Here is a 24,265-nt window from a genome sequence, read left to right as displayed (position 1 = left end):
AGACCGTGAGCAGCCCCCAGGTGCAGGTGATAACAGGGAACAGAGGGGAAGGGGGTGGTGTAGCAGGGAGCCCCAGGACCCTGCAGCTGACCAGGTCCCTGGCTCTTACCCTGCCCCAGGACAGGGCCCACCTGCCAGAGGAAGGGGCTGCAGGAGATGCAGAGATCCAGGCACACGATGGGGACAATGGGGTCCCACAGGCACTGGAGGTGGGAGCAGAGCTGGGGAGCACAGCAGGATCCACCCCAAGCCCTGAAGCTCAGTCCCATTCTGGGCTGGAAGGAGCTTTGGGGCTTCCCCAACCCACCAAGGTGGGGAAAGCGAGGCACTGCCAGCTCCTTGTCCATGCTGAGGGGCATAAGGCAGGGCAGGGAGGGGGGGGCTGTGCCTCTCCTTTTTCCCAGAAGCAGGAAAGCAAACAGGAGCGGGCAGCATGGAGCAATAAACCTCAGGTGAGAGCTGTACCAAGGAATTGGTACCTGCAGAGCAGCTGTGGGACAGACCCTGGGGGGCCCAGGGACTCACTGCACCCCTCGCCACGGAGAATCAAAGTGGAGCCACAGAGCCCAATCCCAATAAATTCACAACCTCTTTAATGCCAGTTCGATTGCTTTACATGGAAAAGTTACAGCACACTCCATGTTTTTTTCCACCATATGACACCTGGGATACGACGACGCCACGAGGCCGCAGACTCTGTCACCAGCACAGGAGGATCCTGTGCCCGGGTCAGCACTCACAGGTCACACCCCAACACACCACCTCAGCTCTGCCCTTTTCCCTACTGAAGCCTCAGCCAGTGACAGTGTCACAGTGTCACCTGCACGCACACACACACGCACACACCCACCCGCACACGGATGTGACTGGGAGCTCCATCCTGCCTCGGCAGCTGGGACAGGGGAGGGAAGGTGGCTGTGCTGGGCTCTGGCAGCCAGGGCAGGGTGAGCAGCCTGTTCCTGCCGTGCTACGAGGGCAACACGTGTGGCCACAGAACAGCCCTGGCCTGGGAATCGCCAGCCCTCGCTGCCAAGTGCAATGAGAGAAGCCACCACGAGCCATCCTGCTCCCAAGGCAGAGAAAAGCGGGACGTGGAAGCAAGACGTAGTTTGGGAAAGACCCTGGCCAGAGAGGACAATGGTGGGGGACAGTGACAAGGGGATGTCCCTGCTTTGCAGCATCCTGGGGCCTAGCTGGGAGCACTAGGCAGAGGCTGGAGTGCCCACCTGGCACTGCCCCCCACCCCAGCAACTCCTGGGGCTCCTTGGGGAAGCTCCCACATCACAGGCTGAGAGGCAAACCCATCCCTGCAGGAGCCCTGGAACACTGGGGAGCCCCACCAGCATCACTCCCACCCTGTGCTCCAGCTGGGACCCAACTCTCTCCTGCTCCAGCACAGGCACAAACCAGGCTGAGACCTCCTGTGTGCCCCCATCCCAAGCGAATACTCCTTCCCAGAGGAGAAAGCAGTGTGTCCTGGGGGTCTGCACCGTGGGATTTGGCAGGAGGCAATGCACAAGAGACAGGAAAATCCACAGCACCACCACCAGCCCCCCAGGCCCCCTGTGCACAGCCCCACTCCCAGGTGATGACACCCATGACAGACCACCTCTTGCTGCAGGTGACCCTTTCCTTCAAACCCATTCCCCAACTTAATGATCTGACTCAATTTAACACCTCCTGGGTGCTCCCAACCCACAGTGATGTGGAACAGTGCCTGTGAAAGGAACAAGCAACACGAGAGAGACCGAGGGGGGGTGTGTGTCACTTCACACTGAGCCCCAAATCCCACAGCCAGAGCTACACTAAAGCAGTTGTGTTCAAACTGTGTTTCAGAAATTCCATGGAAAATCCATTCTGGTGGCAATTAAGACTATGAGATGACAAGGTGGGTTGTGGGCCTGGGAGACAGAGCTGCCAGGCAGTGTGGGGGGCTCCCAGCACACCAGCTCCTAGGACACCAGTGCCTCCAGCAGCTGCAACACGGGGCAACACCAAGAGCCTGATCCAGGCACTGGTGTGATGGATGGCACGTGTGGTCAAGGCTGTGGTGAAGAGGCTGTACCAGCTCACCTAAGGATACTTTTGGTACTGGGGAAAGGCAATCGTATTCCTACTGCCTGGTTTTAGGGAAAGAAGGGAGGGGAGGAAAATCAACAAAGAAAGAGAGAGGAAAGCATTACCTACGTAATCTGCAGAGAGAGGGCAAGGTCTATATACACAGCCAGGGAATTCCACACGGGAACAGTGCTGGGAAAGGGCAGGAGGCAGGCAGGGCCCGGGCAGGGCAGGCACATACACACGTCAGACAGGACAGGCTGTGCAGCCTCACAGCTCCTCTTAAATTAAAAGCAACACTCACACAAGCGTTTGTGTCACCCCACGGGCTCCAACACCAGCCGAACTCTCGTCCCACATGACCTAAAAACCACACCCCAAAATCTGACAGCAGGGCCCTGGCTGGGACTTGGAGACAGCAAAAAGCAACAATGCAGCCCTGCTTTAGAACCCCTCTTCCAGCCAGAAGAGGCCCTGCTCGCCCCAGCAATCAGATCCTCAGGAGTTGTTTTGGCTCTCAAACATATCCCAACTGCTTCTGGCCTCAGGGAGACTCTGGAGCAAGGCACTGGGGGAAGCTCCACATGCACGGGGGGATTGGGTTTCTTTTTTTATACAGTCCTTGTTTCTCCTCTCTGGTAACTCACAGGATCAGCCCAGAACATGCAAGAGCACCTGCAGAACTTCCCGAATCTGCTCCCTCGGAGGTGAAGCTTTTCCAAGTCTCCTCCAAAGTTTAGAGCCCCAAAACGTGTTTGTTCAGAGGCAGCTGCCAAGCACGCCAGAAAAATCAAGCTGTTTCATGGGAATGATTATGTCAAGTACTACAGTACCTGTCTGGGTGAAAAAATAAAGAAAAAAAAAACAAAGGAAAATAGGCAGTTCTCCAGTTTCTTCCTGGAATGGGGATGCCAGGCTATGAACAAAGCCCTTCGATGCCCAGCTGGAGCCGTGTCCACTTGCACCAGTGGTACCGGCCCAGTCTGGCTGGCTCCTGCCTCCAGAGATGTCACCAAGGACACAGGGACCCAGAGCAGCACGTCAAACCCCTTCCCACAGCGGCAAGGATATGCTCCTCTCTCCCAGGAGGGACACCACGGCCGTGGGGATGGCCTCAGTCCGGTCTCAGTGGTCCATGTCACACGAGTCCTCCCCGGTTCCATCTGGAGGGCTGGAGGATGCTGGGTTAACATTTCTCTTGTACCCGTTTCCCTTTATGAAAGATGAATCCACAAACCTTTGGCAGTTCCCTCCCCTCCCCACCCCATCCCCAGTACTGCCCAGCGTGGATCACAAGCACGTATTTATTGAGCTGGGTCCTCCTCCAGGCCCTCAGCTCTCCCTCCCCTCGGCTGGGCTCCGGGGGTCCATGCAGGCCGAGGGAGTGGTCTGATCCTGGAATGTCAGGCTGTAGGTTCCTGGGGTGCAGGGAGAGGGTTTATCGTATCCTGGTGAAGAGGTTAAGCACGGACACAGACTCCTGAGAAGACAAAGCAGGGGGTAAGTCCTCCACAGCTGTAACTCCCCATGCTTTTGGGTTGGTTTGGTTTTAACCTGGGGAGGTATCTCTAGCTCAGGGCACGATCCCAGCTCACCATCCGAAGTATTCACCATAAATATTCCCATGGGTTACTTCCAACTGATAACAAGGAGCACAGCAGGCCAGTGTGCCGTTCCCACAGCTCTGCAGGCAGCTGTGCCCCAGAGCAGGCAGCAATTGGGGGACCCCCAGCAGCAGTGCCTGCTCCCCCAGCCCTATCCTCCAGATCCCTCTGCCAGGCACCCAGAAAAGCTCTCGGAACACTGGGCACAACCCGCCTTTGGTGATGATGAACTGTCATTGGCAGCATCCATGACCCCATTTCCATCCAAGACCCTATTTTAAGAAGTTTAGTAAGGAGCCATAGGATATGCACAGAATGGTTTGGGTTGGAAGGGATCTTAAACCTCATCTCATCCCGCCCCCTGCCATGGGCAGGGACACCTTCCACTAGCCCAGGCTGCTCCAAGCCCCGTCCAGCCTGGCCTTGGACACTTCCAGGGATGGGGCAGCCACAGCTTCTCTGGGCAACCTGTGCCAGGGCCTCACCACTCTCACAGGGAAGAGTTTTTCCCTAAAATCTAATCTAGACCTGCCCTCTGGCAGTGGGAAGCCATTCCCCTTTGTCTTGCCCCTCCATGCCTTGTCTAAAGTCCCTCTCCAGGTCTCCTGGAGCCCCTTTAGGAACTGAGATGGGCTTCAGGTCTCTCCAGAGCCTTCTCTTCTCCAGACTGAACAGCCTCAGGTCCCAGCCTGCTGTCACCCCTGAGAGCTCAGTTCACAGCCACACACCAGCAGGAAGATGGTGAGCCCCCCAAAACGCTGCTCAGCAGCCCTGGACCAGCCTGGACAGGGATGTTGTGTCACACTGCCTTGGGCACACAGGGTGACCTTTTACTTCATTTGATGACAAATCCATTAAATCTCAGCAAAGCTGAACCCTCCCCTGCCCCCGGCCCTTGATCTGCAGGATGCAGTGAAGGGATCAGAGGGAAGGCAGCAGAGCAGAGCCAACATTCCCTGAGTTTCCCCTCCCAAGCAGCCGCCCCCACCCCCCCAACAGCCTCACCTTTGTGGAGCGAGTTTTACTGAAGACGTTCCAGAAGCGCAAGGTCTCGTCCCCGGCTCCTGTGACAATGGCCTCCCCGTCAGGGGACATCGCCTGCGGCCAAGACAACAACCCTCACCATGTGCCACGCTTCTGAGGCTGAAAACAAACCTCCACTGGAATGCAGGAGAGAGGTTTAACTCTCCTTCCTACTTGGCTGGCAGTGGGAAGCCAAACAACTTCCTTTGCTCCCAGGTGCCTCATCCAGCCTCAGGGGCACTTTGGGCACTTGCACTTCACTGGGGAAGCTGTGGAACACACGGGGGACTATCATGGAAAGGGTTCTTGTGTTAAGACATCGAAGCCATGTGTAACTGAGGCTATTCCTCCCAGGATTATCAACATGCCTTAAGGCAGGAAGCGTGACATGACTGGATTTGCTGCCTGTATTGGTCTCTTACACTGGAATCCACCTCCCAAAACAGCAGCAGTATTTGTCAGCTCTGCTGTGAACTGCTGAAAGCCCCAGTAACAGTAACAGAGCAGCTATGAGATCGCTGGGCATTACCTGCACCAAGTGTTTAATGACAAACGGGGGGGCTGAAAGCAGCAAATTCATTCTTTGTGAAAATCTGTGTGAAAGTCTTCAGGGAACAAGGAGAGATGCTTGTTCACAGGGTCACAGAATCATGGAATGGTTTGGGTTGGAAGGGACCTTAAAGATCACCTTGTTCCACCCCCTGCCATGGGCAGGGACACCTTCCACTAGCCCAGGTTGCTCCAAGCCCTGTCCAACCTGGCCTTGGACACTTCCAGGGATGGGGCAGCCACAGCTGCTCTGGGAAACCTGTGCCAGGGCCTCCCCACTCTCACAGCCAAGAATGTCTTCTTAATGTATAATCTAGACCTGCCCTCTGGCAATAGGAAGCCATTCTCCCTCATCCTGTCCCTCCAGGCCCTTATCCAAGTCCCTCTCCAGCTCTCTTAGAGCCCCTTTAGGCACTGGAAGGGACTCTAAGGTTTCCCTGGAGCCTTCTCTTCTCCAAGCTCAAAAGAGTTTTCTCAAAAGAAAGCTCAGACATTTCCTCTGAAGAGTTTGGCAGGCTTTGCTATCATTAACAAAGCCTCACATTTCCATAGCAGCAAATCAAAGCATCCCTTGCAGGCACAGAAACCAGACACAGAGCATTTTCCGCCGCTCGTGGGCAGCGTTCACATTCCCACCCAGACTCCAGGCAGCTCATGGTGCCGCTGGCACTGCTGCTGTGGGTCCCATCTCAGCACACCTGCAGCCAGGTGAGCACCTCCTGAGAGGTGGCCATCACTCACCAGATACAGCACTCGGTAGGAGTGCCCCGTGAGCTTTGCTACTTGGGTTAACGAGGGGTATTTCCAGACCAGGATCTGGTTCTGTGAGTATCCATGAGTGCTCACCTGGAAGGGAAGAGGGAAACAGGCATCACAGAGCCATGAAGGTTGGAAAAGACCTTTAATATCAAGTCCAAATATCAACCCAGCATCACCACCACGTTCACTACTAAACTATGTCCCCAAGGGCCACATCCACACATCATCTGAACACTCCACTGCTGCTCTGGGCAGCTGTGCCAGGGCTGGACAGCCCTTCCTCTGAAAACATTTCCCCTAATATCCAATCTAAACCTTCCCTGGTGCAACTTGGAGCTGTTTCCTCTTGTCCTGCCCCTTGTTCCCTGGCAGCAGAGCCTGACCCCTATCTGGCTCCCCCCTCCTGTCAGGGAGCTGCAGAGCCAGAAGGTCCCCCCTGAGCCTCCTTTCCTCCAGGCTGAGCCCCCCCAGCTCCCTCAGCTGCTCCTGCTGCTCCAGACCCTTCCCCAGCTCCGTTCCCTTCCCTGGACACGCTCCAGCCCTTCAATGTCCTTCTTTTTGTGAGGGGCCCAGAACTGACCCCAGGACTTGAGGAAGGGCCTCAGCAGTGCCAGGATAGGGGGACAGTCCCTGCCCTGGCCCTGCTGGACACACTGTGGCTGGTACAAGCCAGGTGCCACTGGCCTCCTTGCCCACGTGGTCACACCTGGCTCCTGTTCAGCCACACCTCCCCCAGGGGACAGCCTGGCAGCAGCACTGCCCAGGGAGGACTCACCAGCTCGTTGGCGTGTTTGGACCAGGCCAGGTTGCACACCTGGGAGCCGGTGTCGATGCACTGCAGGGGCTGCCCCGTGAGCGTGTTCCAGAAGCGGATGCAGCGGTCGGCTGTGCCCCCGCCCGAGGCCAGCAGCCCGTGCTGGTGTGGGGACCAGGCGATGGCTTTGACTGCTGCCAGATGCTCTGTGTATTGTTGCACAGGGCTCAGGCTGGAGTGATTCCAGACGAGGAGCTGGCAGAGAGGAGAGACGTGATCAAACTTGTGCAGCAGCCATGTGTCCACAACACCCACAAGCCGTGATGGGGCCAATGAGGGCAGCTGGGCAACAATCTGATTTCCCACAGCTCTGCCCAGGCACGCTCAGCTCCACTCTGCACTTCACAGAATCCCAGAATGGTTTGGGTTGGAAGGGACCTTAAAGCCCATCCAGTCCCACCCCCTGCCATGGGCAGGGACACCTTCCACTAGCCCAGGTGGCTCCAAGCCCCGTCCAACCTGGCCTGGGACACTTCCATGGATGGGGCAGCCACAGCTGCTCTAGGAAACCTGTGCCAGTCCCATCCAGCCACTACATTCAGCTGAGGAGCCATTCTACCCCTGGGCCATGAGGCAGGGAACAGTCCCTAAGGGAAGTGCACAGAGCCAAAGACAGCATCCCTGACTGGAACCTCGGACTCTTCTGTTGTTTTTTGGGTGTATCATTCCAGAATGCATCTAGAAATCCACTCAGTTCATTAGGAGTTATTCTGAGCAGGAGGAACTCAGTCCAACCATGCTGTCACACAGGCAATGGGCACATTCCCTACCTAGCAACCCACTCCAAAGGGCTTGGAACGCTGCTTCTCCACGACAGATGCTTCTCCCATATGGTGCTCAGTGAGCTACAAGCCTGTGTTACAGGTAGGAGAACTCACAGAGCTCAGCCTCAGGTTCCTTCTGCACACAAACATTACTGCAACAAACGTGACCATACACTGCCTGAACGAAGTCAGGAAGGGCAGCTTAGCAGTGACTTTACTGAATTCAAGCCCCAGAGTCAAGCTAGAGATTTAATTAGCCACATACAGAAGCAAATTAAATATGCTTTTTGAATTTTATTAGGAAGAGAAGACTGAATAGAAGCTTAGCATGATTTATGTTGGTCACACTCCAACAACCAAAACAAAAGCCCCTTTCAGAGAGGCCAAACATCCTTAAAGAATCCCAGAATCATTAGAATTGGAAAAGACCTTCAAGGTTGAAGTCTAATCTTTAACCTGATCCCACCAGGCCCACTAAACCATACTGTAAAGAGCCACATCCACATATTTTTCAACACTTCCAGGGATGGTGACTCCATGGTGAGCAGCCTGTTCTGATGTTTAACCCCTCTTTCAGTGAAGAAATTTTTCCTAATATCCAACTTGAACCTCCCTTGGTGCAACTTAAGGCCATTTCCCCCTGTCCTAAAAAGAAAGGGTGGTCCTGAGATTTCACGTGACTGTACCTTATTATCATTCCCTCCAGAGGCCAGGAGCTGGTGATCCGTGGACCATTTGAGCCCACAGACCTCCTGCCTGTGTCCCTGGAGCCGGCGCTCGGACTGCAGGGGCGGGGTGCGGATGTCCCGCTGCAGGATCATCCTGTCCCGGCTCCCTGAGGAGAGCTGGTCTGCATTCCATGCCAGGGCACCTGCAACGTGGGCACAGCTTCAGAGTGTGTTGTGGGAGTCATGGAATCACAGAGTCATCGGGGTTGGAAAAGACCTCTAAGATCATCAGGTCCAGCTGTCAGTGCAGCACCACCACGTTCACCACTAAACCAGGTCCCCACATGCCACAACCACACGTTGTTTGAACACTCCCAGGGATGGTGACTCCACCACTGCCTTAGGCAGCCTGTGCCAATTGCTTTACAACCCTTCCCACGAAGAAATTTCCCTAATATACAGCCTGAACCTCCCCTGGCACAACTTGAGGCTGTTTCACTTTGTCCTATCCCTTGTTCCCTGGGAGCAGAGCTTGACACCCCTCTCAGCTCTCTCCTCCTGTCAGGGAGTTGGAGAGAGTGGAAGGTCCCCCCTGAGTCTCCTTTTCTCCAGGCTGAGCCTCCCCAGCTCCCTCACCTGCTCCCGGTGCTCCAGACCCTTCCCCAGCTCTGTTCCCTTCTCTGGACACGCTCCAGCCCCTCAATGCCTTTCCTGCTGTGAGTGGCCTAGAACTGTCCCCAGGATTTGAGGGGACAGCCACTGCCCTCATCTTGCTGGACAAAATATCAAGCCCAACCTCTCAAGCCCTACCGTAGCAGGTAAGCAGAATGCAACCACCACAGTTGCCAAGGGATAAAAAAACCCCCAAAACAAGGGAAGCCCCGTCCCAAACCTTACAGATTCACCATTTCACAGTGCAGTAAAGCACAGGGACAGATCTCAGGAAGTGCCTGGATTTCCCAAATCTCATCCCAGAGTCCAGTTTCACAACAGCTCTGAGCAGAAAAAAACCCCAAACAGCCCCCCCCCTGAAAAAGGGAACTGGAAATCTCAGTGAGAAGCTGCCAGCAGGACTGCAACTGGAAGGCAGTGGCAGTGAAAGGATGTTGCAACCAAACCCAAAAAGCCTCAGACATGGAGAAAACACCTGCTTGCAACACCCAAACCCATGGCTTGCAACCATCACACCCAGATCAGAACACCATTGTTATGGGACTATAATATTTTCAAGACTGCTCAAGACACAGCAGGGGATAAATATTAACTCTGGTATTCCAAGTTTTCTATTTCCAGCAGATCCTTGGCTAACAAAGTTCAATCAGGAAGGAACAGACCCTGTGAACCCTCTGCCTCCCCCCTCCTTACCGACTCTGGCCGTGTGCCCCTCCAGCATGGAGAGCTTCTTTCCTGCAGCTGCATCCCAGATCTGTACAAAGCCCTTGTGAGTGCCAACAGCCACCAAGTTCCCCTGGACAAACAGAGAGCCAGCATCAGTACAGCCAGGAAGTACAGCCAGAAAACAAGCTGGAAGCTGCGGGAAAAGACTTGAGATAAATCCCACGAGAGGGAAAGCATCCAGAGTTCTTCCATCTCACATGTTTTTTCCCTGCTGAGAGGCCCATGCAGCCTGGCTGGAATATATTTATTGTAACATTTTATTGTCAAGAGCTGGAGAAGATCTGGCTTTTTCTCCCTCCCACTCCTCTTAGCAATGCCTTGAGAACCTCGAGATAAAAGAGGCTGTTCTCTAACCCCTCTCTTTTAGCAGAGAAAAACAGTGTTGACAGAAAAACACATATGATTGGTGATGTACAGAGGGAGCTTGGGGGAATTCAGGAGAATAAGCCAAGGAGTTAATCATGGCTATGATGACAGTGCCTAAGTGAGAAGTGTCTCAGCTGTCCCTGCTGACAGTGCCATACTGACCCGTTCTGACCAGCCCACGGATGTCACGGAATCTCCTTCCACAGAGAGGTCACACAGCCGGGTCACCTTCAGAGAGGACAGAATGGGGTAAGAAACACGTATTTTTGTCACATAGCACTACTGGCTGTCTCACAAACCAGTACCTCGTTTGGCACAGAGCATGACAAGTGCTGAACCCCTCACAGAGCACACTCCATAGCTCTGGAAGGCTGGAAAAGCCCTACAGCAACAGGTACTTCCCTCCTCAGTGATGACCGTTTACCTGACTTGTACAAGCACTCCACAGGTAAACACAAGTCCCAAGGCCAACACTGAGGACATTAAGAGAGGACCAGTCCACCAGGTTCAGGTAGAAGTCATCCTGCAGCTCTGGGGCATCCAGCACTTTGAAAGGAATCTTGGAGATTTTCCGAGTTGGTTTCCGAGGTGATCTCAGCAGCTTCTGACTGTTTACAAAAACAGACAGAAAAACAACTACAGGATCCTGCACACCACAGCAGATGGGAGGCACAGGTGCAGCCACTCTTTACAGCATTTCTATAGAAATGCAGGGACAGAGAGGCTGCACAATTCTTTCCAGCAGCAAGACTGGAAGGAATCAGGTTCTGCTCCTACAAAGGACCCAGGGAGCAAAAAGATAAACTGATTACTAAGAGTTGGCCAAGACACGTTAAGCACACAGGCAGGTTGGGCACCTGCCTTAGAATTCAACTGTCCCTATTTATTATCTCTCCAGAGATTTCCAAATCCAATTCACCTTGCAATTCTGGGTGTCTCAGAGAAAAGCTCTACAAGAACCTTGCTGAACCCTCTGCCCCAGCCCCTCCCTTCTGTGGAGGATCAGTGTTACCTTTTGTTGCTGACAGGGGACAGGGAATAGGGTGAGACCTCGTTGCCATCGTCGGGGCTGGAGCGTTTTGTGCTGAGCGAGTACTGCATGAAGAAAACACACCTCGTAAGCACCCTGAGGCCTGGGGCATCACTCCCCCGGGCACTGGTGCCAATCCAACTCTAACACCCAGTCAGACTGCCCAGATTTTTCAGTTCTTCCCTCTCTCAGGCGCTCCAAAACTGCATACCTCCCCTCACCTTCCCTGAATTCCAAAATGCCTGATTTGATCATTCACCACTCTGTCCAAAAAGCCCCACCCAGCTTTCCTGCCAGCACACACACAGGAAGCACACTGTTTGCTGCACGTTCAGGTGCTCTTTGCAGGCCACCAAATTTGTTATCAACAGCTTATCTCAGCCGAGCCCCAGCACCAAGTCATTGCACAAGCAGCCTGGCAGGGCCGTGTGCTCCGTTCCTGTGACCCACCGTGCAACCTGCACTGGTCTTAGTGCAAGTAAGTGACTTACAGTGAAGAGAGACTTCTTCTCTGGGGTGGATGGCTGCAGCCTCCTGTCCTCTGTCTGAGGGTCCTGCACCTTCTCGATCCCTGCTCCCAAGAGTTCATTCTTCAGCAGGGCAGAGTAGGCAAGGCCATCTGTGAACCCAAACGAGCACTGAGCAGAGAGCTCCGAGCAGCAACAGCTCTGCAGGGAGAGCCAGGATCATGTCTGCCTGACCTGGAGGAGAGAAGGCTCCAAGGAGACCTGAGAGCCCATTCCAGTGCTTAAAGGGCCTCCAAGAGAGCTGGAGGGGGAGTTTGGACAAGGGCCTGGAGGGATAGGACAAGGAGCAATGGCTTCCCACTGCCAGAGGGCAGGGTTAGATGGGAGACTGGGAAGGAATTCTTGGCTGTGAGGGTGGGGAGGCCCTGGCACAGGTTTCCCAGAGCAGCTGTGGCTGCCCCATCCCTGGAAGTGTCCAAGGCCAGGTTGGACGGGGCTTGGAGTAACCTGGGCTGGTGGAAGGTGTCCCTGCCCATGGCAGGGGGTGGAATAAGATGAGGTTTAAGGTCCCTTCCAACCCAACCCATTCCATGATTCTATGACTTGTACACTCACAGAGCCTCTTAATAAGCCTGGGGCTCTTCTTGCTTAGAAGCCAGATCAGCAGTAAGCTTTCCCTCCTCCCCCCCCATCAGGAAAGTGCTTCCCTGGCACAGTAAACCATGGGATACAAACAGCCTCTTGCCTCCCAGACACTCATCAAAAGCAGTGAGCTGGTATTCACTCATGATGTGGGCCTTTCCCAAAACAGCAGCACAAGTTTTGGCATAAGGATGAAAGTGTCAGTAGAGTCTTAATTTCCAAGCTCCCCAGTAAGAGCTCTGGGCATGGCTCAAGCAGCAGATGGGGGCTCTCACCTTTGCCATTGTCTGATGTAGCATCCTTTGCTTTTCTGTTTTGGCTTGGTGATTTTTCATTTTCCTGAAATGGAGAAAACATGCCATCACCATATAGAAACCTCAGGATTTATGGTAAAACAGCAAATCCAGAAGGCTCCTGGAGCACAGGGTTTAAGGATATGCACTCAAACGAACTCTCCTGCGGCAGCAGAAGCCCATGGTGCAGAAGATAAGCAGAGCAATCATGCCAGCCCAAACAAAAGGCACTATTTCCACAGTGCCAAGGCTGAGCTGTAGGGGAAGGGATCAAAACTTACATTTATTCTGTGGAAGTTAATGCTCCAGTTGGCCCCAGCTCTTGAGGGAATGAATCTGTCACCGTGCTTACTAGGAGAAGACATTGGGGAATTGGAAGGTGTCAGGGTTCTTCTCATCTCTGCTACCTGGATCAAAGAATAAAAGACATTGGACTTACTCTTGTCAACCAGCTGGTTGGTTTGTCAGCCCCCAATTTTTTACATTACACACACAGTTACTGAGATTATGTAGTAAAAAGGGATTTACTGAGCCCCATAAAAATATCTCCACTCCTTTTTGCAACCTGAACTGGGGTTGTATTTTCAAAAGCTCTCTTGAAGTCAAGTTACTTGGGTATTCCTAGAACAGCTCAGGAACTCACACCTGCTCAGAACCCAACAAAAGACTGTGGTTTGCTTTGAAGAGACCTCAGGTCTTTCAAAAGCTCAAGGAAAACAGTCACAGGCGAGACAGACAACAACCTAACAGTGAGCCTGAGCCCATCTGCACTCACACAAGGCATTGTGTTCTCATTCTGTATGTTGATTTGGCGTAGGAGACGTCTCTCGTAGTCCTGGTCCATGGTGGGAAGCTGGCTGTGGACACCAGCAGGCTCAGGAATTTGTGTTTGCGAACTCCAAGCAGTAATTAGTCACCTGCAAAAGCCAGGGGGAGAAACACACCGAAATGTTACACCCCTCCACGCAGAAACAGCCTCTTCAGCTTCCTAAGCCTGTTCTTTAAACTTGAGCCCACTTTTCCTACCCAGAGCGCTGATCCCAAACTGACAGCAGAACCCATTTTCCTCAGCAGCCCCGTGCTCCGTTACTGCCCTTGGCTGCTGACTCAGGTGTGCAGGCACCAGCACTTTGTGTCTGACAGGACCTCAGCAGGTCCCATCACACCTGGAGCAGGCAGTGCCCCCAGGCCCTGCAGCAGCACACCTTGCCAAACCTTCAGGAAACAGGTATGTTCAGGTGCCTGCAGCCTGTCCTGTCCAGGCCCTGGCACAGGTTTCCCAGAGCAGCTGTGGCTGCCCCATCCCTGGAAGTGTCCAAGGCCAAGTTGGATGGGGCTTGGATCAACCTGGGCTAGTGGAAGGTGTCCCTGCCCATGGCAGGGGGTGGCACTGGATGAACTGTAAGGTCCCCCCCAGTCCAAAGCACTCTGAGATTCCATCAGGCCTGTCCCACCCCTCAGGCCAGGGGCAGCAGTGCTGAGGGTGGGATGCTTTCAGACTTGACAGAAGTACTGGAGACTTTTAACACCACCCACTGCAGGAACACACAGCTAGGGATGAGGCAGCCCTCAAGTGAACATTCCACATCTGATGTGCATGCTGTCTCAAATACTCCTCCTGGCTGGCACAAAGCTCACTCGCAGCTATACAGTCTAAAAAGCACACATTTTAAGCATGTATTTAAGGACAGGGCCGCTTCATAGCTGAGATCTGGCTGCTAAATGACACTGTGTATCAATAAAAAATAAATGAGCTGACACCTGTGTGAGCACACAGAGTCACAGCCCGCCCTGAGGGCAGAGAGCAGCAAGCCCAGGGCCCCTCCCTCCCCCCTCATGCACACCTCGTGCTTTGTCCAGGGCTGACATGGGCACAAAAACGCCGATGCCAGAAGAGACACGCCAAGTTGGTCTTTCAACCCAAGATAAACATGTCCAAAGGGAAAGGTGGAATCTAACACACAAGCAAATCCCCACAACACACAGGCACCTGGAAGCTGTGCAGGACGTAGAGGGATTTTCATTCCTGTTATTGCATAAACGTTTATGGTGCCTGGCTGGAGTCCCGGCTGCACCAATAGAGTTGCCTCGAGATACAAACTTGCTGCAAAATCCAGGAGGCAAAAGTACACAAAGGCTGTGCTTTGAGGAGGCTGCCCAGGGAGCAGCTGCACAGTGCCACACTCAGGGACTGCAAGGCACTGCCTCCTGCTCCCTCTGGTATGACCTGCTGGGAAGAGGTTACATCCAGGAACCAAAAACCTACCCAGGATTTGTCATTAAAAACTGAGGGCAAGTTACCAAGCTATGGGGGGACCAGCAGCACACGCTGCCATTCAGCAAGATGTGATGAAGTGTTAGAGTAGCCTGTGAAATCAGCTTGAAAACAAGACAAAGCACACACACTGTGCACTGGAGCTGTCCCTCAGCCTGCAGAGCTGACAGCCTTTTATCTCAAAGGGCTACAGCAAATGGGGTGACATCAGCCTGGTGACCAGGCACCAGAGGGGTTCCACAGGACTCCAGTCTTAGTGCCAGTTCTCTTGAATGTCTTCATAAGTGACTTGGATGCAGGACTGGAAGGTCCTCAGTGGATTTGCTGAGGACACCAAGTTGGGGGGAGCTGCTGACTCCCTCAAGGACAGAGTGGTCCCACAGAGAGATCCCGACAAATGTGAGGGCTGGGCAATCCCCAGCTGCGAGGTGTTTAACAAAGGCAAATGCCAGATCCTGTCCCTGGGACGGGCAGTGTTGGATGCAGGGACAGACTGGGGAAGGAGGGGCTGGGGAGCAGCACCATGGGAAGGGCCCTGGGGGTCCTGGTCAGTGGCCAGTTGGATCTGAGTCAGCAGAGTGTCCTGGCAGCCCAAAGGGCCACCCTGTCCTGGGGGCATCAGGCCCAGCATCGCCGGCCGGGCCAGGGAGGGGATTGTCCAACCCTGCTCCGACCTGGGGCGGCCTCACCTCGAGTCCTGGGGGCTGTTTGGGGGGCACAGTGTCAGAGGGATCTGAAGCTGTTGGAGAGTGTCCAAAGGAAGGACAGGGAGCTGGGGAAGGGTCTGGAAGGGAAGGGTCTGAGGAGCAGCTGAGGGCACTTGGCTGGTTCAGCTGGAGCAGAGGAGACTGAGGGGAGACTCCTCGGGGGCTGCAGCTCCTGCCGAGGGGAGGCGGAGGGGCAGGGACTGAGCTCTGCTCTGGGACCAGGGACAGGACCCAGGGAAGGGCTGGAGCTGTGCCAGGGGGTTGGGATGGATCTCAGGGAAAGGTTCTTCCCCCACAGGGTGCTGGGGCACTGCCCAGGCTCCCCAGGGCAGTGGGCACGGCCCCAAGGCTGCCAGAGCTCCAGGAGGGTTTGGACAACGCTCTGAGGGACAGGGTGGGATTGTTGGGGTGTCTGTGCAGGGCCAGGGGTTGGACTGGATGGACCTTGTGGGTCCCTTCCAGCTCAGGAGATTCTGTGCTTCTCTGATCTAAGCCATTTGTTAGTACTGAAACTTGGACTTGTTACAAATGCTGAAATGCTTTTCTTCCTTGCCATTAAGCCTGCCAACACTTTTACAGGAGCATCCCTGAAATAGATGGTGCCAAGTTGGTTCTGAGCACACCTGTTTACCTCTGCCACCTCCTCCCCCAAGCTTTTTTCATTTAATACATTTCTCCCATATGTTCTTTCAGAGGCAAAACTGGAGAAAGCTCCTAAATTTAACAGTGATCAGCTTCCACCAAATGAAGAAAAGAGTCAGAGATGGCATTACTGGAGTGTAAAGTCAGAAAAATCTGTGATGCTCTTAATAAAGGAGGTTAAAAAAAATAACAATTAGTGCATGCCACGTCAAACACTCTCCCTCACTTACCACTGCCACCGACCCACGAGCACCAAATGTGTATCTCAAATCAAACAGCTCAACAAAATGCACACCCTTCCCCACCCCACTCCCCTTTTCTTTTTTTGGGTTGTTGTTGTTTTAACACCATGAGCTCAGCCTGCAGAACCCACATGAGGAGCGTGATCAGCCGGGGAACACCACACATTGAAGTGTCCTCCCAAAATGGCTCAGCACAGTATTTGTGCAAGATCCAGATCCAGATACACAGCAAAGAGACATTTTTAATTCTGTACCTGAAACACATTCACTTCTCAAGCTTTTCATTTGAGTTCCCATCTGCCCCAATTTCAACTACAACTTCCACTCAAAAACACAGCACAGAGTGTCCAACAGAGAGACTGCAGAGGCAGAACACAGCAGTGAATGTTCAGCACCTGAATAATGACATATTTTTACCTTAAAACCTGTTCCACAGGCCCAAGGAGCAGGCAGCACCTCTGGTTTGGGGTAGGCTCCTGCCAACTCCAAATATGTCTGTCAGAGGCGAGTGGATTTTTCTTTTCCCCCGAAGCAAGTAAAAAAGGCTTTGCCAGAAGGACCTGGGGGTGCTGGTTGGCAGCAGTTGAACATGAGCCAGGTGTGCCCACATGGTCAAGAAGGCCAAGGGCACCTGGCTTGTACCAGCCACAGTGTGTCCAGCAGGGCCAGGGCAGTGACTGTCCCCATGTGCTGGCACTGCTGAGGCACCACCTCAAATCCTGGGGTCAGTTCTGGGCCCCTCACAACAACAAAGACATTGAGGGGCTGGAGCATGTCCAGGGAAGGGAATGGAACTGGGGAAGGGTCTGGAGCACCAGGAGCAGCTGAGGGGGTTCAGCCTGGAGAGAAGGAGGTTCAGGGGGGACCTTCTCCCTCTCTCCAACTCCCTGACAGGAAGGGGGAGCCGGGAGGGGGGTTGAGCTCTTCTCCCAGGGAACAAGGGACAGGACAAGGTGAAACGGCCTCAAGTTGTGCCAGGGGAGCTTCAAGCTGTATATTAGGGAAAATTTCTTCATGGAAAGGGCTGTCCAGCCCTGGCACAGCTGCCCAAGGCAGGGGTGGAGTCACCATCCCTGGGAGTGTGTTCAAAAGCCACCTGGCACTCGGGGTCATGGTTTAGTGGTAACCTTGGCAGTGCTGGGGAACAGTTTGACTTGATGATCTTTTCCAACTCTAGTGATTTCTGTGATTCTGTGACTGGGGTATGTGGCCTATAAGTTCTCTTTAAATTGGAGAAATAAAAGATCTCGAGGAGCTGCATGTGTTACATATTCTTTTTGTATAACACTTTGTTACTAATTATGCAGCTTATGCTTGGAGAAGAAATGTAGGATTTGGTGGAAGGTTTTGGATTCCTAAGGAAGAATTTGCATTCCGACTTTATTTTCTTCATGCACCTTATGTGCTGTCTCTGAATTGACTGGATTGTCTCACAGCCCATTACTTTAAGAACAGCACTTCCAGGCAGAGTTATGGTGCTGAACAAAGAGCCTTTTGTTCTTTTTATTGACCCAACCTTCAAGTATTCAAATACAGAAATGGTTTTTTTCTTGGTATGGATGTGTTTGTAATAAGCCAGCATGCAGAGTGCCAGGGCTGGCTGGGAAACGAGGGCAGTTATTTTGCAAAGTGATTTCTGTGGTTTGAGGCAGGTTGTGCCTGTTTGGATTCCCCAGCACACACTGAAGGTGGGGGGACAGATGCAGGTTGTGTTGGCTCTGTCAATTCAGACATGCTCTGCTGGAGCAGAGCAAGAGCTGGATGAACTCTTTTTTATTCCAGAAATTATTCATGTCCTTCTTAAAACTGGAGAGTATTTGGGTGGGTAAGTGTTCAACAGGAGAGGTGCTGATGGAAGTGGGAGACTCAGAATACCAAAGGCAGGATAAATTTAAATGTAGAGCTGAATATATTTCCTAATTTATACAGGGCCAAAGGGGGTAGAGGATGCCTTGGTAATTCAAATACCATTAATGTTATGCTGATGCTTTATTTTGAAGCACCTCAAGTCTGAAAAAGGTTGCCTGGAGCTTTTTTTACTGACAAGCACAAAACAGACCCCAAATTTAGAGTCAGCAAGAGACTACCCAAACCTAGAAATGCTGACTGCTCTTCGGGTCTGTATTTAATGTCATTATTGGGGTGCTGAGTATTTCCAAGCTCTCTGGAAAAGTTCCATCATTTACCAAGTGGAAAAGTACACAAGCATTTAGTCCTTCAAGTCATGAGCAGCAGGGTTTGAAATCAAACCCGTATGTCCTGCTTCCCCAAACCCAAAGTTTTCATCTTTTAATGATTTATCTGAAACCAACCACGACACTTGCAAATAAATAAGGTAAAGCCCTCAGCTGGCAGCAGAATGGCAGTTCCTCTGTCCCTGGCAGCTCCAGGGCCCTGCCCCTCCTTTTTCCAGTTCCAGCCTTCACTGGCCACGTCACACAAAAACCTAACCTGGCCCCAAAGGGCTGATGTTTTCATATGGTTTAACAAGCATCACCTCCTCCTCCTTAACCTGGAGTATTGTTAAGAGCATTTCCAGTTATAGATTCTTCTCTTTTACAGACTCTTGAAAAAGCTGTAAGGGGAAGGAATAAAAAAAAAAAGGCAAAAAAAAGCTACACCAAAGCATTTTAGCTATAGAGACTACAAAGCAGCCATCAACAAGGAGCAGGATAATCTGCACTTGGCCAACCCAAAGTAGAATTTTTGCACATTTAACCTGGAGGAAGAGAGTTTATATCTTATGCCAACAGACCAAACCTTTCCAGGAACTGGCCTCCTTTCAAACCAGCAGTAGGACAAAGAGACTTAAGGACTACAGAGCCTTGTGTTTTACCAATATTTACCTTTTAAAAGCTAGAAGGATATAAATTTTTATTTAACGATTTACTAAGGTATTGGTGTGAAAAGCATTTACAAAATCAGCCATTTACAAAAGTAACCCCTCTGCAAGAGAAGCAGGTAAAGCTTTATTTCAAAACAAAACATAACCTTTGCTGCCTTGCCTGTTCACACCTTTGTACTGCAGAGATCACACTAATGGCAACAACAAAATTACTCCAGTGTTATGGTGTCAGGTGGGATCTGCACCCTTAGCCCTCACACTCCTGAACGTTCAATACTCCACCAAGACACTGGATTACTGCCAGAGCCATCACACCACAGCAGTGTATTTCAGAGGGGAAGATGGAGGTGACTACTATACACTGAAGGTCCTGCAAAATTCCACACTTTCCTGCTTTTCCAAGCCATGTTTTCCTGCCAAGAAGCACGTCCTGCCCAGGGAGCTCACACACCCCTTTATGCATTCACTAGCAGCTCTACAATGCCCCTGTTCCAAAAATGCCAACTTTTAGTGACCAGAAACAGGCACAGACCAAACTCCAGTTGGATTTGGAGGCAAAGTGGCTCAGGAGAAGAGACAAGACACTGTTTGCATCTCCTGCCAGGCTGTAACAGGAGTACAAAGCTGGACATGCAGCGGTTCCACACTAAGCTTGGGAGACAAGCAAAATGCACAGCGATCCATCTGTGCCTCCTCTCACCTCCCATGGCAGAAAACATCTCCCTCACAGGCAGAAAACATCTCCCCTTCCTCACAGGCACGGGCCCAACCCGCAATCCAGGCTGGAGGTGAGAAGTGTTTGACTTTCTGCACCTCCACCTGTGCTCATAGAGAAGCTCCAAGACAGGTTCAGAACTCAGGTAAGGCTTCATGTCCACCACCCCAAAGCAATGCAGTCCTCCCACGATGACAGAGGGACTCTGACCAGCAAACCACAGGAATTCAGGGCACTCTGATGAGCGAGGCTGCAGGAAGCCTGTGGGAGCCAAGGACAGAGTGCTCGTGACACAGAGCTCTGTTTGTGGCCTGGGCTGTCACGTGCCAGCGGAAGCTCAGGGTTGTAAGGCCTTCAGGAAACAGCAAAATCTGTCTTTGGAAGAGCCTTTACCAAAGATAAACACCCCCTCCACTAGTCACAGAATCCCAGAGTGGTTTGGGTTGGAAGGGACCTTAAAGCCCATCCAGTCCCACCCCTGCCATGGGCAGGGACACCTCCCACTAGCCCAGGTTGCTCCAAGCCCCATCCAGCCTGGCCTTGGACACTTCCAGGAATCCAGGGGCAGCCACAGCTGCTCTGGGCAACCTGTGCCAGGGCCTCACCATCCTCACGGCCAATAATTCTTTATATCTAATAAATTTTCTCTGTACACCATTACAAGCATGAAAGTTTTTCCATAAGGATTTTTTTATACAAAATAGGTGCCCTTAGACACAAGTCCTCCTCTGAGGGGAATGCCCTGGAAAGCCCACCAGAAACATTGTTCTTGCTGCCTCCCACATGGATGATGCTTCAGGTATCACCACCACTTTCAGCACAGATGTTTTTCCTAAATCCCCCTTCTCTCCACAGCTGAAGGAAAAGAAGGGAAGCCAACAGTCAAGCCTGTACTCCAAAGACCAGGATATTTTCAGCTGTTCAACTGAAACTCAAATGCAAGTGATGGGGAACTACAGAGCTCAGAGCCACCAGCCCCCCTGCCACCGTACCCATGCAGCAGCCAGGGCCCTTGTTAAGGGGGTTCCAAATTTGCCTCAGTCAGCTTTTAGTAAGTCAGGAAAATTGTAGAATTGTTACTATGCCTTCCTAGGTGACGTTTTCATTCAATACACATCCCACTGCAGCGCAGGGTTTATCCAAGCAGACACGACAACCACGCACCCAGCAGGGGATTTCTCAGAAAATCACCACCATTAAACTCCTTTTTATTGCCTGCAGGTGGTGATTATTTCACCTTTTTGCCATGCTGCTCCATAAATAAGAGGGCCACACCTGCTCCCAGGGAATCCAAAATAAAGCACAAACTCTCCAGCCATGCAGGAAACCTTGCACTGGGAAACAAAACACAACATGTGGGGTCACCTGAGTGGCACCTCTTGCCCGGGGGGGCAAAAGCCTCCCTAATTAACAGCAAGTCCTGTAAGAGGTTTATCTGTTACAACAGAAAAACAAACAAGAGGCAGCACCAGAAATACTCTGGTTTTAGAGACACAGTTATTGGCAAAGGCAGGTGGTGGAGCTGCACCTGCACCCCTGGGCTGTGCTGGCTGTCACCTGGCTTGGGGACAGTGCTGAGGGCTGGGGTGAAGAGCAGGTTTGTGCTGGGCAGCAGCTCCTGCCCGTTCCTCTTGTGCAGTCGCTGGGCCCCCCGAGCAGAGCCTGCTCCATCCTCTGCCCCCTCCCTGCAGCCCCTGACACACCCTGGGGAGGGCCCCTCTCAGGGTCTGCTCTGGAGGCTGAACAGCCCCAGCTCCCTCAGCCTTTGCTGCTCCCAGAGCTGCTCCAGCCCTTGGGCATCTCCGCAGCCTGCGCTGGCCCCGCTGCAGGAGCTCCCTGGCCCTGCTGTGCTGAGGAGCCCGAGCTGGGCCCAGCAGATGTGCCTGCCCAGGGCTGGGCAGAGGGGCAGGATCCCTCCCCTGACCTGATGCAAATGCTCTTCCCAGTGCACCCCCAGATCCCACGGGCCCCTTGGCCCCCAGGGCACATTGCTGGTCATGGACAGCTCATTGTCCACCAGGACCCCCAGGTCCTTCTGCACAGCTGCTCTCCAGCAGGTCACTCCTGTAACATCTTAGAGAACCTTCAGGGCTTCTTGTTTGTGCTCAGTAGTTTCTATGCTCTGTCTGAGCACGGCAATTTGTCACGAAGCTACTGACTTGAATAAAATTCAGTTTCCCTTCAGAAAGCTACAAAAATCCACGGAATACAGCTGTCAGGTTGACTCACAATTCCAAGTGCAATACAGACAGCTGAAAGCACCAGCTCTAGACAAAAGCTCTGACAAGGCTTCCAATAAAGGAAAAGTTAGTGCACTAAAAGCAAAGATTAAAAAATCACCAGCAGCCCTGTCTCTGGAGCTTTACTGAAAGGTCAGGCATCCAAAACTCTGCTTCATCATAATACTTAAGCTACTGAAAATGCAACAGTGCCTCTAATCAACCCATGAAAGAAAGTAATTGAATTTAGAAAACACAGCAGCCTCAGTCAACAGCCCTGGAAAATTCTGCTTCTGTATTAATTATAATAATAAAATAAATCAAAATCAGTCTTTAACACAAAATCATACAGTCATGGACTTCCAGATTGGTTTGGGTTAGGAGGGACCTTAAAGCCCATCCAGTTCCACCCCCCTGCAATGGGCAGGGACACCTTCCACTAGCCCAGGTTGCTCCAAGCCCTGTCCAGCCTGGCCTTGGACACTTCCAGGGATGGGGGAGCCACAGCTTCTCTGGGTAACCTGTGCTGGGGCCTCACCACCCTCACAGGGAAGAATTTCTTCCCAATATCTCATCTAACCCTGCCCTCTGGCAGTGGGAAGCCATTCTCCCTCGTCCTGTCCTGCCAGGCCCTTGTCTAAAGTCCCTTTCCAGCTCTCTTGTTTGCTCCTTTAGGTCCTGGAAGGCCACAACGAGGTTTTGTTACCCACAGTGGAGCTGCTCTCTGAAGAACCTTCAGCACAAAATACTGGGGTGGCATCATTAAACACACTCAGGAAGCATCAGCACTCACAAAGACAACACCCTCAAGAGAGCTACAAATGAAGGGAAAGCAATCCTCCACACCACAAACCCAACACCACCTTCACAAGGTGACTCTGAGGTGACCTGACAGCCCTCCCTGCCCCAGCAGAACCCTCTCACCACCAGGAAGACACTCGGCTCAGGTTTTTAAGAGCTCAGTTGTTGACGGTGTGTACAAATCCCACGTGCAAGACGTCAGCAACACGTTAAAAACACCCTAATAAAAGACACAGCGGTAACGAGCTCCGTCAGATCCCAGAGCCACCAGGAGGGCAAGGGCACATCCACTGGTGCTGCAGGTAAACAAGGGACTGCTGGGCAAAGTTCCTGCCGCAGCCTGGCAGGTTTTTAAGAACAAAGTCCACACCACAAAAAAAGACACCTCTGCCATCCGCATCATCAGTGTGATCAAGAAGCAAGAAGGAGCTGGTGAGGACACACTGAGCCAGGCTCGGGCTCTCCTTTCAGGGCACACGGACCGAAGGAGGGGATGACACCGCGACCCTCCAGCTGCGGGTGCAGATGCGGGACGTGCCCGTTACCAAACACTCCCGAGGCACCGGAGCGTTGGGGGCTCGCCGGCCCCGGGCCCGTCCTGCCGGGGCTGACAGCGCACCGCGACGGAGCGGAAACACCGACTGCTTCTTGGCGTTTGTCATGAACACCGGGGGAAGAGAGGCGGCCTCGCGGGGCCGTTCCAGTGACCGGGGTGGGAGAAAACGAGGAAAGGCACCCAAGGAGAGTGGGAGAGTATGAGGAAAGGAGGGATGGAGGAAAAGAAGGAGGGAAGGAACCCCCAACCGGTCTCGGAGCCGCCGCTGCCTCAGCCCGGCCCCGCCCGGCCCGGCCCCTCCGCCCCGCCCGGCCCGGCCCCGCCGGGGCGCACAGGCCCGTGCCCGCGGAGGAAGGCGCAGGGCCCAGCCGGCCGCAGCCCCCCTGCCCCGCGGTGCCCCGCACCGTGCCCCCGGCGCTGTGCCGGCCGTACCTGCCCGGTCGCGGTGCCGCCGCTGCCTCCGGCCCGGCCCCGCTCCGCCTCCTCCGTCAGCGCCCGCCGGCCCCGCCGCTCCGCAACATGGCGGCCGCCCCTGCGCGGGGCACGACGGGAGCGCGCCCCGCCCGCCGGCCGGGCGCGCGCGGGGAGCGGCGGCCGCGCGCGCTGCCATGGCAACGGCGGACGGGGGACGCCACGGCCGCAGCGATGACGTCATGGCCGGGGGACCGAGGAGGGGGGATGTGTCACCCCCCCCTCACGGGTGGGCACCGGGCCCGCGGCTGCTGGGGCCTCGAGGGGCTCCCTGGTCCTTAGGGGTCTTGGTCCCTGGAGGGGTCCTTGGGCCCTTAGGGAGGGTTGTCTTGGTCTCTGGGGGGGTTCCTGGGTCCT

General features: G+C 53.4%; 1 protein-coding gene across 1 annotated transcript; it reads right to left on the bottom strand.

The window, feature by feature from the left end:
- Window positions 1-570: 570 nt before the first annotated feature.
- On the bottom strand, window positions 571-24,025 carry FZR1 (fizzy and cell division cycle 20 related 1). Its single transcript, XM_064637681.1, has 14 exons — window positions 23,870-24,025; window positions 13,211-13,352; window positions 12,717-12,842; window positions 12,418-12,481; window positions 11,525-11,652; window positions 11,016-11,098; window positions 10,428-10,611; window positions 10,166-10,231; window positions 9,605-9,707; window positions 8,258-8,442; window positions 6,769-7,002; window positions 5,976-6,080; window positions 4,668-4,760; window positions 571-3,538 (listed from the first exon to the last, which is right to left on the bottom strand). Exons 2-14 carry the CDS (start codon window positions 13,277-13,279, stop codon window positions 3,497-3,499), a joined length of 1,482 nt encoding a protein of 493 aa, XP_064493751.1. The 5' UTR covers window positions 13,280-13,352; window positions 23,870-24,025; the 3' UTR covers window positions 571-3,496.
- Between the last annotated feature and the right edge of the window lie 240 nt (window positions 24,026-24,265).

This window comes from Pseudopipra pipra, chromosome 27 (assembly GCF_036250125.1).
Source record: "Pseudopipra pipra isolate bDixPip1 chromosome 27, bDixPip1.hap1, whole genome shotgun sequence".
Classification (NCBI taxonomy): Eukaryota; Metazoa; Chordata; class Aves; order Passeriformes; family Pipridae; genus Pseudopipra; species Pseudopipra pipra.
This window is presented reverse-complemented; position numbering and strand designations above follow the sequence as displayed.

Coding starts and splice junctions, on each gene's coding strand:
- FZR1 (XM_064637681.1), bottom strand. CDS start 13,279: ATGGACCAGGACTACGAGAGACGTCTCCTACGCCAAATCAACATACAG. Junction 12,843..13,210: donor ATGAGAACACAATGCCTTGT/GTGAGTGCAGAT, acceptor TCTTTGATCCAG/GTAGCAGAGATGAGAAGAAC. Junction 12,482..12,716: donor TTAACTTCCACAGAATAAAT/GTAAGTTTTGAT, acceptor TCTCCATTTCAG/GAAAATGAAAAATCACCAAG.